Consider the following 18218-nt stretch of genomic DNA (forward strand, 5'->3'; position numbering starts at 1 on the left):
AGCATTGAACTCAAAATGTTTATAAATAGCAGTAAGTTGTAAAAACTTTCTGCTAAAAATTATGCCTCTTATTGGCAAGTTCAGTAATAAAGACCTCAGAACATATAAGGGAAATTAACTGAAAAAATTGCAGAGGTGCCTCAGAATCCAAATATATTCTTTTCAATTAAGATCAAAATCTCTTTAATTTTTCACCACCTACTACCCATCAATTCAAAAAAAAGAGCATCAAACTTTATGATATTAGCAAAAAAAATCTCTTAAATGAGATTCATTTAATCTGCAGAACTGGACTCAATAAATCTTATTCCGATTTTGATTTGAATATCATATCGATCGATATCTTATTATCATGTATTTTAAATTCTTCGGTTGAACCTGATATAAAAGACTCAACATGTATAGTTAATTAAAATTTGAGTGGACTCGATTTTTCCGAAATGGAGACATAGAGCATCCAGGGATAGGCACCAGAGTCACTTGCATAGTTCCATTTAACGTGATTAACATTTAGAAAAAGATGAAAATTTGGAACAAAGTAAAAGATGATCTGAAAGCTTGATGTGCAAGTCTACCAAACTGGTGTAGTTTGATTGGTTTTATAATGCGTTATCCTTTTTCCTTAGTGTCATTACTAAGGTTAGTGGATTGCGTCTTTCTTGTGTAAAAAAATGTCGTTTTAGTGTTTGAGGTCACTTTTTTTAAGCATTACTAACCGTAACAGCACCAGAGCCAACAAAACTTGTTGGTTGTTGCCCTGAAGAGTAAAGTGCCATGGATAAAGACTGATCAATAACAGCTTATGCTGTTCAGTGCTCACCAACAATATTCGAAAATTTTCTCTTAACAAAAGCTTCTGCTGCTTAAGTCTATCAAACCACAATTTCGATAAATACCAGAAATTTTCATAACTAATGACAAGTTATAGCTACTAGGAAAATATTTAAACCACATAAGTCTTGTACTATAAAAGTTCAAGCTATAATCAATCTACAGCCTACAAACACACGCCCAAACTAAAATTAATAAAAATCTTCTTATTGTAGAATGCGAGAAACAACCAACAAGACTGCGTCGCTTTTGTTAGTTTTAGTTCTGCAAAACTATTTCAGGAACATCCCTGAACTGATCGTTACCTTCTGCAACTTGGTTCTGTTTCTTTTCCTCGTTTTCTGCTATGCTTTTCTTTTCCTTGTCTAGTTTAGCCTCTTGATAGAAGTAGGATATGGAGCCCCAACAAGCAAGAAAAAGAGAAATTCCTTTTTCAGGTGTAAATTTCTCACCGAATAAAAATACAGCCAGGATTTCCGAGACAGGTAGCAGAGCAGAAATTAGTATGCCTGAGAGTATTGAGTTGTTACAGAAGATTACTCCAATTGCTCCCAAGAAAAACAGCTGCCAAAGAAATGCATCCGATACTAGTACTAAATAGTACATCGATTTTCCAAGCTCGAAATGCTCAGCTTCTCTTGGAATCGCCTGCAAGAATCAGTAGGTACAATTAGTAATATGTGTTTGTTAATATTGAAACAGACTCATAATATACATTTGAACTCATCCAGGTTAGACTAAAGAGAAGAGATACTAACCGGGAAATCATGATTGATAGCCATTCCAATAACACAGAGGATTGTAGCAGATAAGGATATAAAAACCTGCATCTCAATGACCAGAGAATATGTGACGGTCTGTTTAGCTTTCTTGTATATGAGCTCTATCGATGGCAAGACAAATCCATATAAAACTGCAACTCCGAGGGTCATTAAGAATCCTACTATATAAGTCCCTTTGGATTCATTTGTAGGAACATCAGAACCTGAATTAAATGCAAGAACTGCAGCTCCAGCAGTCAACAAAATAATTGCATTAATGTGTAAAAAAGTGAACTTCTGCTTCACAAGAATCCAGGCAAATAAGGCGGTAAACCCCAATTGGCTGGCTAATACAAGAGAATAAGTTGACACAGGAAGTTTAGAAACACCAGCAGCATCCATTAAATCATCTAAACCAGTGAGAACACCGATAACCAAAGAGTAAAAGATAAGCTTAGGCGAGATTGATGTAATATTAGTCCCCGGACCATACTTTCTTCGACGATAAATGTAAGCAATCAACCATGGAATCAAGAGAAATGGGAAACCAGCTGTTTCCAAAGCACACATTAACCAAATTCTCTTTCCACCCCTAACAGAATAAAGGCGGTTGGTAAGAGGAGCAATACAATTGCCTATTCCTAGCATCAAGCAGTTGATCACGAGTAGCCATAATTTCATGTTTTTGCTCATCGCTTTTACCTCCATCCTGGTAAAGCTGGTTATTGAACAACACAGTCAGCAGAGAATAATAGGTAAACAAAATATCAGATGAGCAGAATGAACAGAGACATATAAGAATCTAATGCACACAAAGGATCAATCAGTTTGCATCTATGAATTTATGTTTAGGCACCAGAATATCTCTTGTAAAACTCTTCTATTTTCATGAATGGCAACATCAGTCAAAATACTAAAAACCTGAGGAAAATTTGACATTATCAAAATTCAAGCACATATTAGCCGTCAAAATAGACAAATTTGAACCTTCATCCTTTCCGTATTCTATCATCATAACAGAACACAAATATTTAGCAGAGAAACCAGACAGAATCTTCGACTAAAAAACAACAATAATTCTTAACAACTACTGTTAGACTTCTAAATCTTAGGAATAGTTTAGCATTGTTGTGAACAACATAAACAAATCACGGAAACACAAACTACGATAAATCTTCCGAATAACAGAAAAAATACACCTCAAAGTATAAACCAAAACAAGCTTGAATTTGATACAACAAAGACAATAAACATAGCTATGTATAATGCAATACAATATAGCACAGAATTTTTTTTGCATATATTCTTATAAAACCAACATTAGCATCGAAAACTAAATCGTAAGAAAGGGAATCAAATTTTTTTCAATAAGAGTACGAAATTACCGTCAATGGATGCTGATTCGAAGAACAGTTATCAGTATTATTCAGAACTTGTTTTAGCCAAACAAGTTCTGAAGAAGATGAAGTGATCGTGATTGCATTGCTATAATAAGTGTATATATGCATGGAGAATCGGACTTGGATAAGAATTAGAGTACTAATGAAGCTCCCGCCATGTACTCATAAGTAGAGCCAGCCAAACAACGGGTCGTGCGTGCCGGGTCGAATTTTTAACGGGCCGGTTTAGTTATAACAGGAATCGCGAACGGCCCGTGTAAAAAGCGGTCCGTGCCGTGCCGAGCCGGTTATTGAAACTGCAGAACCGTGTACGGACCGCGAATCACGCGAATAAAAGCGAGTTGGCGAGTAACCGCGAGTTTTGGCGGGCCGGTTTATTCGTCTTAAAGTTGTTAATTGTAATGCAAAGTTTAAAGTATTGATTTAGTGTTGCGAGTTGTTGTTGACTTTATTATTTTTAGATACTTTCCTGAAAATTGATTTATTTTTTAGTGTAAAAGTATAAGAAGAGAATTCTCAGCCTTTCTGCAAAACGGAAAAAAATGGTATTTATGGAGAGTCAATTCAAATAATGCTTAGTTCTAAATCCTCAATTCTATATATTCGGAATAGAAAAATACACATGAAGTATTTCCAATTCTGCAGGATATATGTGTATTAGTAAGTATTTGATATTTCCAATTCAAATATTAATTTAATTTTACAGGATCCATATTTAATTGCTAAATATAGCTGGTCTTCATTCATTATTAAATTAATTAGTTAAATAGCATTGACATAATGTAACAAAGCAATACTCCCTTTAACCAGTCATGGACTTTGGCGGGCCGAGCGGCCGGTTTATTCGTCTGACTTTTGTTTATTCGTGTGCAGTCTTTGGCGAGCGGTTCCGGTCCGGTTCCGGGCCGGTTCCGGTTTCATAAAATGCAGCTCGTGCTCGGCTCGTGTAGATATCCGAATAGTGCCGAATATTGAACCGGCCCGTGATGAGGCGAGTCAGGCGAATAATTGGCGAGTCGAATTACGTTCGTGCCGAGCCAAATTGCCCGTTTGACCGGCTCTACTCATAAGTGATCAAGTGTTGTTGAGTGTGTAAACAACTACTCAAAAAATATAAAAAATATAACAATATTACATATTTATTAAAAAAAATTAATGGGTAAATAATATGTGTAATTTAGGTTTGTATTTGATGATACTTATACCACAACTTATATTTGATTTTTTTTTAAAAAAATATGATTTATAATCTTAAAAATTAATATATGTTCTAAGAAATTATGTGGTGTATCCCAAAACATAAAACGACAAAGGACCACTTAAGTTATTTAACCGTGCTCTTAAATTTTTATTTCTTCAAATATAAGATAAGTGACTTAGTTTAGTTGTACATTTTTTAGGAGCATTCGATCCGCCGATTTTTACATAATACTCCCTCCGTCCCTTTTAATTATTTACATTTTTTAGAGAGTGTCTGACACGCATTTTAAGGTGCATATAAAGTATAGTTTTATAAAAAAAAATTATAATTTTGTTTTTCAGAATAAAAATTAAAACATTCAACTTTTATTCAGAAAAAAAAATTGTAAAAATAAGTTACATAACTATACCTTTTATGCACCTTAAAATGCGTGTCGGACAATTCCTCAGAAATGTAAACAATTGGAAGGTACCGGGGGAGTACTGTACAACAAAGATTTTTAACTTATAATATTCAAATAAACATTTATTAGTTTTAAAACTGTTTTTTTTTTAACTTTATACATCTTTTTAAATTTGATTTTTGAGAAATGTACCGTTCTAGTTAAAATATGAACCTGTAGTAATTGGTACTCCCTCCGTCCCTAAAAACGTTTCTCATTTGTGTTGTACACGTTTGCCAATGCACATTTTTGATTGTTAATATATTTAATTTTGTATTAGTATTAAATATAAAAAATTCATTGTATTAAAGTACTCATAAATACGAATCCAATAAAATCACTCATAACTATGTTTGATCTTATAGATTAGACGTAAATTAGTAGTCAATCGATTACCATGAACAGTATAAAAAGTCGAAACGGGAAGATCATTTAGGGACGGAGGAAGTACTATAGTAATTGGTTGAGTATGATACAAACACATCCTCATATTCGAGACCGGACATCCAATTGAGTTGGAACTCAATAAAGTTCAAAACATTTTTTATTCTATGAATAGGTATAAATCATTAAAAAGATATTTAAATTTGTTTGATTGATTTTTGAAATTGAAGTAGTACCAGACACATGTCTGTCATGTGAAATTAGGGAATAACTAAAAGCTCCTGAAAAACACATATTTCATCACACTTGACCCAACTTTTGGTGATGGCAATGAACTTTTTCTATTAAAGACCCCGGGGTTTTTTTTAACACCTTTGACGAATTTTTTGCTCAATACAGTGAGCTGAATATGTATACAGTTTATCTGGTCAATCGTACAATTGAGGGGAATGCTGCCTCTTCTGCAGTTTTATGTTTAGTTCTGCTATGCCTTTATTTTCAGTTTTAGGTTAATGCGGTGCCTTGCATCCCTGGTGGCAGCAGGGGTGAAAAACTGGATCGATCTCCATTGACAGGCGTTTTATGGGCACTTCTTCGGATTTTAAAAGGAAATAAGTTTTTTTCTCTTCAGTCCTGTATCGAGTCTTCTCCTACTACAAATGGAGTTTGTTTTAATGCTACTGGTCTTTCAAAAAAATAAAAATTTGAAGCTTCTTGAAAAATTGAAAAGTTAACAAGATGTTTTCATTCATCTGGAAGTTTTGTTCATGCATTTGGCTTGAATATATCCAAAACGAACATATACGTGCTCTCAGTGCAAGAATGAAAGAGCCAACTAACAACCCTACCTTATTTTTCTGTAACCTAATTAGCTGTAATGCTGCAATGCTATTTATCAAGTTTTACCTCCATGAACTCATCTTCAACAACACGCTTCCTTTTCTCGTCTTTCAGTTCTATAAGTTGATGTTCTCTCTCGCGCTTCTTCTTCTTTTCTATGTTATACTCCTCAAAGAAGTAAGATATGGAACCCCAACAGGCAAGAAAAAGAGACATTGCTTTTTCAACTGTAAATGACTCGTCGAAGAAAAACACAGCCAAGATCTCCGAAACAGGGAGCAGAGCGGCAATTAGTATACCAGAGAGTAAAGAGCTGTGACAGAAAATGACTCCAATGGCTCCCAAGAAAAATAGTTGCCAGAGAAATGCATCTGCTATTAGTACCAACCAATACATGGTATTGCCAAGCCCGAAATTATCAGCCTCTCTGCCCAATGCCTGCAAATATGAGTAGTTAGAACTAATAATATATGTGCAGACTCAGGTTAAACTAATTAATTTTTTCTGGTGGAGAGTTTAGAAGAGATTCTGACCTGAAAATCTTTATTGATTAGCATCCCGATGCCACAGAAGGCAGTAGCAGCAACAGCCATAACAAACTGCATCTCCATAACAAGAGAATAGTTGATGGCTTGCTTAGCTTTTTTGTACAATAGTTCTATTATTGGCAACACAAACCCATACAGAATCGCAGCTCCAAGCGTCATAATGAATCCTAAAACGTAATCTGCTTTGGATTCATTATCGGGAATATCAGAACCTGAATGGAATGCTAGGACTACAGCTCCAGCAGTCAACAATAAGATGGCATTAATGTGTAAGAAAGTGAACTTCTGCTTAACAAGAACCCAGGCAAAGAAAGCGGTAAATCCTAGTTGACTGGCTAATACAAGAGAATAAGTAGAGACAGGAAGACGAGAAACACCAGCAGAGTCCATATAATCATCTGCACCTGTTAGAACACCAATGACTACACACGGAAGAATGAGGACAGGTGACATTGAAATGATTTTAGTTCCTGGACCTCCCTTTCTTCGACGATAGAGGTAAGATATTGTCATTGGAATCAAGAGAAATGGGAAACCAGCGGTTTCTAAAGCACACATTAACCAAATTCTCTTTCCACCGTGGATTGAATAGAGCCGGTTTGTCATAGGAGCGAGACAGTTTCCCACACCTAGTATCACGCAGTTGAAGGCTAGCAGAAACTTTTTCATGTTTTTGCTCATCCCTTCTGCCTCTGGTCGAGGCGAGCCATTGTCTAAAATTACACCTTCCTCCATCCAAGTACGGCTGTCTGCTGCACTTGCTAAATCAGCAGTATACAAGGCATCAATTAGCATGGATAAGAAAAAATAATAGATAACAAGGTATCAGTTAGTTTGCAAGAAAATAGCTACTTAATCGCCAGACAAGCACCAACCATCTAGTACATTAGAAGATTACAACTCTTAGTTAGTGTCTGACAAGTCTATCTGACAATCATAAGTTGCTTAAGTACAGTAGATATCTTTCTCCAACTAATCAAGTCAACATTAGTTCTATGGCCGTCATATCTCTTGCGAAAGCTTCACTAATCAAGTCAACATTTGTGACTAATTCATAGTTAAAGATACCGAGTAACTTGCAACATAATAAAATCTCAAACTTTTTCTGTGCCCCCAAAGCTAAAATGAAAAGATGGCCAGAAATAACTGAAATCTACCACAATACCAGAGTTGTTATTTAATGAAGTGAATGACACACTAAAGTGCGATTAAATTAAGAAACACGCAGCTGAACCTTAACTATTGCATAAGACTTTCTTGAAATGGATAGCAAAAGAAACAGAAGATTTATACAAAATCAAAAACACACAGTTTCAACTGGAACCCCGACATGTAAAATTGCAGAGTTACTGCCTTAAAACCTCGAATCATAAGTTCTGCATTCGATAAAATACTACAGTACTAAGGAAAACATGTCCTCAAGTATTGATGTTCTAAAATAACAATTACTTCTGTAATTCCCAACTAGAATGTGACGGCAACAAAGTAGGAACTAAAACGATGAACTCTTTACAACTTCTTTTAAACTTTTGAATAGGTAGTCTGAGTACCTACTAATTTCGGACAAGCTTGTGGTTTTGTTAGCTTCTTGCTACAGAAAACTAATTCCCTTCAAAACTTAAACTAAAACATTGAAAAGAACAATTAATTAAAATCATCAATCTTACAGATAACACATGGGCCACATATTATAAAGGCAAGGAACAAATTAAAATTAACACAGAACACGAAATTGTATAGAGCAAACAGACATTTTTCCTGTTTCAAAAGAAAAGTTGTATACATGATCAGAGAGCTAAGGTTCCTACAAAGTGATCCGTCAATCTTTCATATAGTTGTGGAAAAACTTGTTCTTCTTTTACGCACTTGTTAAGTAAATCGATATCCTCTACCTAAACGCACTTATTAAGTAAACTCGATATCCTCTCCTTAACAAAACCTGCTGCAAGTTGTGTTTGGTTTTAATCAAGTGTTTATCGAACACTTACATCACTGTAATAACAACACTCTCCATCAACAGAAACAAATCAAAGCATAGACAAACAATATCAGCAAATAAAAATTAGAAATGCTGCAAAGCTACATAGAGAAAAACAAAATTTTACATCATAATACAAACCAACATTACACATTTAAGGTAGAAACCTACATATTATAGAGAAACGAGATTTGGAACAAGACAGAAAAACCCGTGAAGCCGAAAATTTATGATCCTATGCCCTGAAAATTTATGATCAATGTAGAAACACAGATGTCCTTACGATCGACAAACATGTATATGTGCACATCCATGCATGCATACATTCATACTAAGAAACATTTATGTCAGTTGTAGGAGAAAACGCACATTTCAGAATCGAAGACTAATCAAGATTTAAATGGCTATTAACTTCCCTCCATTTACAGATAGAATTTCTGTAGAAAATGCTTGTCTAAAGAAGAAATTTCATGCTTAGTGTTTCATATTCTAACAGAACAAACAAGTCACAGATAGTACAGTAATGTTCCCACTTTTTGTGTTTTTTGAATGGATGAGCTTCTTTGAAAGAAACCACTTTTTATGCTTAAATATTTTAGCTCTTTGTAAAGTTACAAAAGAGATGTTACTTTAAATTTGGAAAATCTCGATCCATAAAACTCAATGGCATGGCCTATTTGATACCACCAGATATTAATGGATTTTTCTAATTTATAATAAATACGACATTTTAAACCACGAGATAATGGATTGTTTTAAATTCATATTAAATGCGACATCTTGATATACCAATTCAATATACCTATATTTTTTTAGTAAAAGATCATATTAAAATTCAAATTGAATATTGTCCAATCTTGATGTATTTTGATGAATATAAACGAAAATTCATCGACATCTCTAATATTCCTCCCTTTTAAAATGGGAGTCATATATATGCAGAATGAGAAAAAAAATGGTACAAGCCACAAGAATCGTATAAATTAAATGAGAAATCGAAAATTTGACCAATCCTATGCTGATTATGCTAGGAAAAATGATGTGATAAATAGATTCATCGTCTCTTCAGCAACAATATGAATAACAGTCTAATACTTAAACAAATCAGACTAATCAATTTAAAAAATAACAACCAATTATAAAATCTCACTAAAAACAATCTCACCAAATAATTAATAAAAAAACACAATTAATTAACCGGAAACTAGCAGAAAAGAACATTCCTATGCCATGAAAACACCTAAAATTGCACCAAAACACATTAATCCAACAGACACTTTCTTCTTCATTCCAGCATTACTTTCCGGTGCAGGGGCATCAGCAGGAGGCATCCATATCGACGATGGCGATGGCGCTGGCGCCACAGAAGGCGGTGATGACGGAGTTTTTGCAGGACTTGGTTCCGGAGCCAGAGGTTCAACAGGAGAAGGAGTTGGCGTTGGTGCCCGAGGCTCGACGATAGGAGAAGGAGCCAGAGGTTGTGTAGGAGCTGGTGTTGGTGCCCGAGGTTCGATAGAAGGAGCCAGAGGTTCTACAGGAGAAGGTGTTGGTGCCCGAGATTCGACAGGAGAAGGAGCCGGAGGCTCTACAGGAGATGGTGGTGGAACATCAACAACTAAAGGTGGCTGTGCTGGTGGAAAGAGTGGTGATGCGGACGGAGAGTCGGACACGACAGATCTTAATAAAAATGAGGCTACCATGAGGATGAAAATGTTCTGATATGAAGCCATTCTCGAGGACTGCTAGTGCCAAGTGCGGGGATACTTTTGTGTCAACCGAAGTAGAAGAATGTGAGAAAAAATGTTGTATATATGGAGAATTGGAGTATCTGATTGACTGGAAATAATTATAGATTGGCTGGATGAATATTTGTAGATGGGATATGGATTTGATAAGTATTGATTTTGAATCAGTTATTTTTCAACGGACTGTGAGATTTATGATGAAAACTGGTAGTCCAAATAGTTATCCTCCCTGTAAAATATAACAAAAACAAAGCTGGTATAAAAAAGAATCTTATATGCTACTCCTTGATTTGATTTGAATTTTTTCCTAAATGGTAATATTTTATATTTGAATAATATAAATAATTTTGAAATTTATCTTGAAACTTAATAACAAAATATTTGGTATTTTCAAGAAATAATCTATGATTAAGTTTCTTGTGGACTAAAATTTTTTGTGGAATTTGTTGGCTTAAAAGTGACTAAATTAAAGAAAAAGGAGATCTTTATATGTAGATTTATTTAGCTGGTGGTTATTCTGGTTAACAGCACTGAGAATATATTATTAATTTTTTTATTACTGCTTTTAAAGAAATCCTTTATATGCAGATTTTCTTAGCTGGTTTTCTCAATAACCTTAAAATATGATATCATAAATTTATTTAAAATTTTATGTTCTTTTCTAAGTATAGACTCCTAAGTATATTACACTTTTGTAAAAAATAATATAAATACCGGAGGATATAAGCAAATCTTAAATTAAACTATATCTCCAGAAAAAACATCTTTTTAAATCATAAATGGTTAATAATTTTTTTATTTAATCAAGATTCCTGAATATCATATTTTAAAAAACAACAATAATATCCCTTGGCATCTACTAAAAAGATGTGGTTTAATTTATCAAAGGTGCTTTTAATGAAAGCCGGCCCATAGCAGTTTAATTTAAATTTAAAAAATCTTTTAAAATGTTGAAATATTAGGTAGAATTTAAAAGATACATTTTAATTTTGTGTTATTCAATCAAAATTTGAAACAATCTTTTAAAATCTCATAAGATTTAAAACAATCTTTAAATTCCAAATGTTATCACCCCATATCTTACTGCCAAGGGGTAAGGTATTTGAGTTGTAAAATTTGTAATGTAAAAATACAATAACATTTATGAGATTATCATTTTTATTTTAATCTTTGCACAATAAAAGCCTATGTCATCATTATCTTAGCAGGAAAAGGCATAATTATGGTTAATACAATAGCATAAGCTATAAAAAATGCATCTAAACCCATTAATCCTTTAACCTTAGAACAAAGCAAAAAAGAAATCTATTTAGAATTCAGCCGATTAACTGTAACACATTATTTTTCTGTCCACTGAAAATACATATCTTACACATTGCACGTCTAAAATCAGAACTTCATATACCTAAAGAGGGTGGGAAGGTCTGTTAAGACAGGTTCAATACAACATCGATTTCATGCCAATATGGCATAGTCTCATGGATGACATCCCATTTGGGGAAAACAATGATGTTTCTGGGTATCATATTGTAAAAATGCTTTTCTAGTGAATATAATCTTATTGAATTTAATCAATGAAATTGGGATAATATTACCTTTGGATTGACATTGCAGGAAAAAACTATCTAAACGTCTCAGTCGTGGCCAATTTCTGAATGAGGAGAAAACAAGCTATGACTCTGATGTCTCTTTTCTACCTGGTTTACCATTTTCAGGGATGATATTGCCTTCGAGACCTTGGCCATAAACATGGCCCATTTTTGCACGTTTTGTTTCTAAATATCTCTTGTTTTCCTTTGTAATAAGGGTTACCAGGGGCACTCTTCCTGAAACTGCTAGACCATAACCCTTGAGCCCTACATATTTTGCAGGGTTGTTTGTCATCAGTTTCATCGTCCGGACGCCAAGATCTCTTAGTATCTGCAATTGTCATGGAAACATATATCATTAACAATACACTAGCTGAGAAAAATATTTAACGGTAACTACCATCGTCCCTGTTAAAAATAACAGTGTACGTCTCTACATTTTTAAAGTATGTTCTCGGTTCTAATTGTATTCTAAATGCTAAAAGTGTACATCTACTCCAACTAGTTTAATATAACAACGTCAAGATTGAATTGATTGTGGTGAAACAAATTAGTAGACAGTACCTGAGCACCAATACCATACTCTCTTGAATCAACGGGCAAACCCAATTCTTCATTGGCCTCTACAGTGTCACGTCCATCATCTTGGAGGTTATAAGCACGCAGCTTGTGCCCCAAACCAATTCCCCTTCCTTCGTGACCACGGAGGTATACTAATACACCCTTCCCTGCAGCTTCGATTTGTTTCATTGCCAGCGCAAGCTGATTTCCGCAATCGCATCTAGCTGACCCAAATATATCTCCTGTGAGACATTCTGAGTGTACCCTGACAAGAATATCTAATCCCTCCCCTACTTCACCCTGTTCAAAACACGAACATTGTGAACATTGACCCAAAGAGTAAAAAAAAATTATTAGAAACAAAATGAAACTGATTAATCTGATTGTTAAATTGCGAGCTGTGTACAGAATGACACAAAAGTGCATATCATGTGATTAGGAGAACTTTGGAAATCATAATATATAACGAACCTTGACCATTGCGATATGTTCAATCCCGTCGATGATTGACCGATAACAATAGGCCGTAAAGGGTCCCCACATGGTAGGTATTCTTGCAGCAGAAGAACGTTCCACTAGGCGGTCCCTCTTCCTTCTATATCTGCAAAGTGTTAAAAGATTACCCGTGTTACTAAAGTGCAACCAACTTCCAGTTACACACACCAAGTTTGTGATAGAGACTTAAAAAATATCTAGACATAAATTTGAGGTATAGGAAAACTTAAGATGAGAAAAGAGCAAGTAGTAATACCAAAAGAACTAGAAGTTCATCAGGCACCCATTTCATCTGCTTATAGTAAAACTTCAACTACCAATGAATACTCTAGAGCAATCAAAAGATAGATGTAACAATGGAGCTTATAACACAAATGTGATTTACAGACACCTGTTCCTCCATGATTGAATATAATTTACCCCTTCTATAATGCACTAGAAGTGCATAACAAACGTAATATTCTTTTACAGGACAAAAAATTATGTTGGGGTTCATCTTATGTACTAAACTTTTTTATCTAATGCTTGTTAGATAATGCTTGTTATATTCAGGACATGGAAAGGAAGGTGCTATATTTGTGTGAAGTGAAGTGTAAATACTTTGTAAACTAACTGAGGTAGATAGGTAATCAGTCGACTTATATTGTTGACACTCAACTCCAATTTTGATGGCTATTACACAGGGAAGCGCCACTATATTTTACAAAAGCATTGGCTACTTAAATGAAAAGGCAACAAGATTCAAACCTTACATGATAATTCTACATATATCAATAATTATATTGACAAAAAAATTTGTACACAAAATCAAACAAATTTTGCAATGATGACAATAAATACGAGCATGTTCCTATGCTATGACAAATTTTATGGACTACCTGATAAGATCAGCAATGGATACAATTTTTAAGTTCTCTGCTTTTGCAAATTCCCGGAGTTTAGGTAATCGAGCCATTGAACCATCTTCATCCACAATCTCACATAAAACAGAAACAGGCTCAAGTCCTGCCAGCATAGTAAGATCAACTGATGCTTCTGTATGACCTGCTCTTTTTAAAACGCCTCCCTCTCTGTATCTCAATGGGAATATATGCCCTGGACGATTAAAATCCTGTGGTTTCGAATCTTTTGACGCAAGAGTTAGTATTGTTGTTGCCCTATCACGGGCTGACACCCCTGTAGTTGTACCCCTTTTTGCATCCTACAGGATCATATTAATACAAGTAAATATAGGTGTAGGCAACATTAATCTTGACTTTTTATATATTTGTCACAGATAATTAATCTTGCATCAAGGTCTAAAAGAGGATTTCAATTCAAGTTTAATATAAGATAGTTAAGCATTAAAATTGAAAAGCCAAATTACAATTTGTGAACACAATAATAATATGTAATACTTATTTAGACATGAGCATAAGTGATTACATACCACAGACACTGTAAATGCAGTAGTAAGTTTCTCCTCATTATCTTTATGAGTAACCATCTGAGGAAGCTGCAATCTTTCCAAGTCTTGCTCTTTCATGCTTACACAAACAATTCCAGTTCCGTGCTTCACAATAAAAGCCATAGCCTCGGGTGTAGCCTTTGATGCCGCCATTATAAGATCTCCTTCATTTTCTCGGTCTTCGTCATCTACGACCACCACCATCTGCGACATCATGACAAAGCATATATATGTATTTGTGTGTAGGAAAAGATTTTGGTATAAAAATTAGAGCTAAACAGGAACCACTACGATTTGACAGATTGAATGTTTCAATCTTCGTACAAACAAGAGTAACCATACCCTATGTTTGGATTGGTGGGCTCTTGAGGGAATTTTGTACATTAACCAAGTAAAGGTAACATATTACATATACAAATAATTTGTGCGCAAGCATAAAAAATTAAAGATGTGAAATGTTTGATTCGTGGAATCTAATTGATTACAATTTACTTCTCACTCAAGTGGTTCTTATTTGAGCCTCCATATATTTATTTATTATTTGTATTTATAATTTTATACATATGCTTATAAAGTAAAATACATAACTAAATAAGTGCCCAAAAACATAAATGTTAAACAACCAACCTTTCCTTGACGAATGTCTTCAATAGCCTCTGGAATAGACGAGAAACCAACTGTGGGATGATCCAAGTCGTAGTCATCACTACCCATAGGAAAATTAGTGCCAGACGGAGTAGTTTCTGCTGAGAGTGTACCTAGAGCTGTTGAATCAGACTGTATCTCACTCTCAGATGAGAATGAACTATGAAGAGCATTTTTCCTGTTTTTTTTCAGAAGAAAAAAGCTTCCATTTACAGGCAGTACAGTTGGTTTGACTTTGCCATCAGCTTTAATACCAAAGCCCAATCTACCACTCATCCGAAAAGAAGATTCTGATGTAATTCCATTTGAATCAAACAGATTCACTAACTGTACACCATTAGACAGAGATAGGCTCTTTACTGTCCTGTACATACAACACTTATTAGAACAGATGATAGTACAATAATGGATGATTGATCAAGCACGTTAAAAGATGTAATGAAATAATATTGTTACAGATAATCAACAAAGATAAGAAAAAAAAATATTAACTCTGACGGAGTTAGAGGCTTAAACTTGAAAATTGCACTAGGTCCTACGAGCTATATAGCATGGGTAGACTTCCACCAATGAATGAAAATGCAAATGACTTTGACAATTTATGGGCTCAATTGGAAACAAACAACATCACCACAAGTATTCTGCAAAAATAAGCAACACCCTAGGATTGTCAGCCCTGCATGTTCAACTTAAAGTCTTAAACTACAGTCATGATTTATCACAGCAACAAGTTGTTTTTGTCAGGATCACAGCAACTTAAATTGATTAAAAAAAAGTTTATACGTAAAATTGCTTAAAAATACATGTTCTTGTCTCCCCTTGAAGCTTAAATCACTTCATAAAACATAGTAAGAATTGGCATATAAACCATTCACAACCCAGCACAATAAATAGAAATTAGAATGTAAATGCAGGGAAACAGGACATAAATAAATAATAAGTGATATGTCTCCCACAGTCAAAGAACTCTCAGACGTACTTATGACGGCCTACGACGAACAAAGACGATAGTCGATAGCGAACCACCTGACACCTAGGCGGTAAGGCGCCTGCCTAGGTGTCCGTTAGGCGAAATAGGCGTTCTACTAAATATAGGAATATATATAAGATATTATGTACATATGTTTTGATTAGTTTTAATCATTATTAAATTAAGATAATGATTAGTTTATTTTATTGAAACAAATAGAAATCATTATTTGTTTGTTTAATTTTGAGACTTTTGTTATGAGTATGATGGTTCAATAGTATAACTTTATAAATTTAACCACTAAAATACATTTACACATTATTAAATGCCTAATTTAGGCCTATGAACCGCCAAACTCACCTAACCTGTTAGAATGAAGACGGTTGGGATGCTCTGCCATTTTTGGTCGCCTTTCCAACGTTTGAACACTGTGCTCTCAAATTCAATACCTCTATGCTCAGTGACTAGTAAATTATTAGGATTGCATCCACAAAAATCGTTGTTGATAAATCACAACAACAAACACAAAGTTCGATAACATAATTTTTAGAATGGAAACCTCTATACGAAAAGGCAAAACCATCTTTTTTAATATGAATGTTAATACAACAACAGAACTACTTTCCCACTCAATACTATCGAATACAATCACCTCAATCTGACGCAAACTCTCACTCTCTCTATTCCTTCATGCCCGTTTCTCAGACTGATCACATGGTATTAAAACAGTATAACAGCTCTACCAAAACCCAAAAAAATGGCAAATTTTGTTCAGCAGAACCTCTAATCCTTCTCACTAGACCATTATCCGAAAAATACTAACACAACTCAAAAAAATGTTCTTCTCAAAATCATAATTTACAACACATTCTATTTAAAACTAACAATTACAACATCCAATATTCATAGATATTCAATTAAACAAAAACAACAAAATGAGAATCAAGGCAATTATTACAAATTCAAGAACCCAAAATCAAAATTAACAACATTTACAAAAAGGGTAATCAAACAAAGACAACATATGCATTTGCAAACAATAAAAGATAGGAAAACGAATGAACTTACTGTAATCTGGGAAAAGGTGTTGATGGGCAGGACATGTTGATAGATGCCATTTTCTTGATTCAGTTTGGTAATAAATTAAGGTTTCAGAAACTTGGTTGTAAAATTAGTTGAGTGGTTTTATTTAGAATTTATGAATGTGTGTATAGAATATAGATACATGGAATAGAAGAAGGTAGGTAGTTTTAAACAGCCCACCAAGTGGGGAGGAAGAAACTTGTGGGTCATGCAACCGTGCCACCAACCAATTGTATCCAATCTGCCACTTTGTCTATTCAGATCGGGCAGATAATAAAATAAATTCATTAAACAGGGCAGGACATATTCTAGAATATTACATAATTTTTTTATTAATTTTGACTTTTATTTGATGTATTTGAAATTCAAAAAGTAATAGATATTGCGATACTACAAATTTATTTTTGTATTATATTTATAGAAAATTCTCAATATGATTATATTATTGTCGGCTTACCGGAAAATATTCAATACTACTCTCTCTATCTCTTTTCTGTCTCTTTAGGTTGTATATGTTTAATATTTACATGTATTTCGAAATTTTTATAAAGCATAGTTTCATAATATTTGTTTAAATTTTTTTTGAATAAAAGTTTAAACATAAAATTTTTATTAAAAAAATAAAAAAATGTTATGAAGTTATGTTTTAAAGAAGTATTGGAAAGAGTGTCAAAAAGTAATGTATAGATTTAAATGGGACACATGGAGTACATAATATGTAATATGTTATTTATGTTGTATTAGTTCCTTCTGTTCTGTTGTTATGAATTTCGTTCGAGATACGTAAATGGTGTAAATGTGATTATATTATTGCGAAATTACCACTAAATATTTGATACTACATGATATTTTTTTTTGTATTATATTGGTAGTAATTTCCCTTAAAACAGGATGAGACAATTATATTGTGTATTTTGTAAGCAAATATTTGATACTTTATAATTGTCATAAATAATCATATTATATATTAAATAATTAAAAAAATATTACTCTAAATAATTTTTTATGTGTATTTTAAATTAGGTAGTGATGATTTCTTTTCCTCAGTCACTTAAACCACAATTAATTTGATATGAAATTGTGTCATATTATTTAAAATTTGATAAAATAAAATTATGCTATATTCATAAAATATTTCAAAAGCTCGAATTTTTAATTGTATTTTATAAACTTTAAAATGATACATATAATTTAAAATAACATATGTATACATAAATGTACGGGTGTATGTTTATATATATATATATATATATAAAGTTTGACTATTAACGGGTATTAAATATGACATAAATATGATA

At 33.6% G+C, this 18218-nt stretch overlaps 3 protein-coding genes across 5 annotated transcripts; all 3 read right to left on the reverse strand.

Annotated features, from left to right (window-relative positions):
• Positions 1 to 856: 856 nt before the first annotated feature.
• On the reverse strand, positions 857 to 2838 carry LOC141667739 (purine permease 3-like). Its single transcript, XM_074474345.1, has 3 exons — positions 2792 to 2838; positions 1590 to 2310; positions 857 to 1479 (listed from the first exon to the last, which is right to left on the reverse strand). The coding sequence occupies exons 2-3, from the start codon at positions 2298 to 2300 to the stop codon at positions 1090 to 1092; spliced, it is 1101 nt and encodes a 366-aa protein (XP_074330446.1). The 5' UTR covers positions 2301 to 2310; positions 2792 to 2838; the 3' UTR covers positions 857 to 1089.
• A 2083-nt stretch (positions 2839 to 4921) lies between these two features.
• LOC141668237 (purine permease 1-like) lies at positions 4922 to 8859 on the reverse strand. The gene is made up of 3 exons (XM_074475022.1): positions 8755 to 8859; positions 6393 to 7168; positions 4922 to 6297 (listed from the first exon to the last, which is right to left on the reverse strand). The coding sequence occupies exons 2-3, from the start codon at positions 7140 to 7142 to the stop codon at positions 5908 to 5910; spliced, it is 1140 nt and encodes a 379-aa protein (XP_074331123.1). The 5' UTR covers positions 7143 to 7168; positions 8755 to 8859; the 3' UTR covers positions 4922 to 5907.
• A 2553-nt stretch (positions 8860 to 11412) lies between these two features.
• On the reverse strand, positions 11413 to 17156 carry LOC141667826 (bifunctional riboflavin biosynthesis protein RIBA 1, chloroplastic-like). 3 transcript variants are annotated; one of them, XM_074474454.1, is made up of 8 exons: positions 16906 to 17156; positions 15360 to 15508; positions 14850 to 15231; positions 14205 to 14426; positions 13654 to 13976; positions 12752 to 12881; positions 12284 to 12580; positions 11413 to 12050 (listed from the first exon to the last, which is right to left on the reverse strand). In XM_074474454.1, the coding sequence occupies exons 3-8, from the start codon at positions 15141 to 15143 to the stop codon at positions 11802 to 11804; spliced, it is 1515 nt and encodes a 504-aa protein (XP_074330555.1). In that variant the 5' UTR covers positions 15144 to 15231; positions 15360 to 15508; positions 16906 to 17156; the 3' UTR covers positions 11413 to 11801. The 3 variants fall into 3 exon arrangements, with proteins under 3 accessions (XP_074330555.1, XP_074330556.1, XP_074330554.1); XM_074474455.1 differs by lacking the exon at positions 15360 to 15508 and having other exon boundaries at positions 14850 to 15226; XM_074474453.1 differs by lacking the exon at positions 15360 to 15508.
• Between the last annotated feature and the right edge of the window lie 1062 nt (positions 17157 to 18218).

This window comes from Apium graveolens, chromosome 6 (genome assembly GCF_009905375.1).
Source record: "Apium graveolens cultivar Ventura chromosome 6, ASM990537v1, whole genome shotgun sequence".
In the NCBI taxonomy this organism is placed as follows: Eukaryota; Viridiplantae; Streptophyta; class Magnoliopsida; order Apiales; family Apiaceae; genus Apium; species Apium graveolens.

Coding starts and splice junctions, on each gene's coding strand:
- LOC141667739 (XM_074474345.1), bottom strand. CDS start 2,300: ATGGAGGTAAAAGCGATGAGCAAAAACATGAAATTATGGCTACTCGTG. Junction 1,480..1,589: donor CTATCAATCATGATTTCCCG/GTTAGTATCTCT, acceptor TGATTCTTGCAG/GCGATTCCAAGAGAAGCTGA.
- LOC141668237 (XM_074475022.1), bottom strand. CDS start 7,142: ATGGAGGAAGGTGTAATTTTAGACAATGGCTCGCCTCGACCAGAGGCA. Junction 6,298..6,392: donor TAATCAATAAAGATTTTCAG/GTCAGAATCTCT, acceptor TCATATTTGCAG/GCATTGGGCAGAGAGGCTGA.
- LOC141667826 (XM_074474453.1), bottom strand. CDS start 16,955: ATGGCATCTATCAACATGTCCTGCCCATCAACACCTTTTCCCAGATTA. Junction 15,232..16,905: donor ACACCTTTTCCCAGATTACA/GTAAGTTCATTC, acceptor TTGTATGTACAG/GACAGTAAAGAGCCTATCTC. Junction 14,427..14,849: donor AAGACATTCGTCAAGGAAAG/GTTGGTTGTTTA, acceptor ATGATGTCGCAG/ATGGTGGTGGTCGTAGATGA.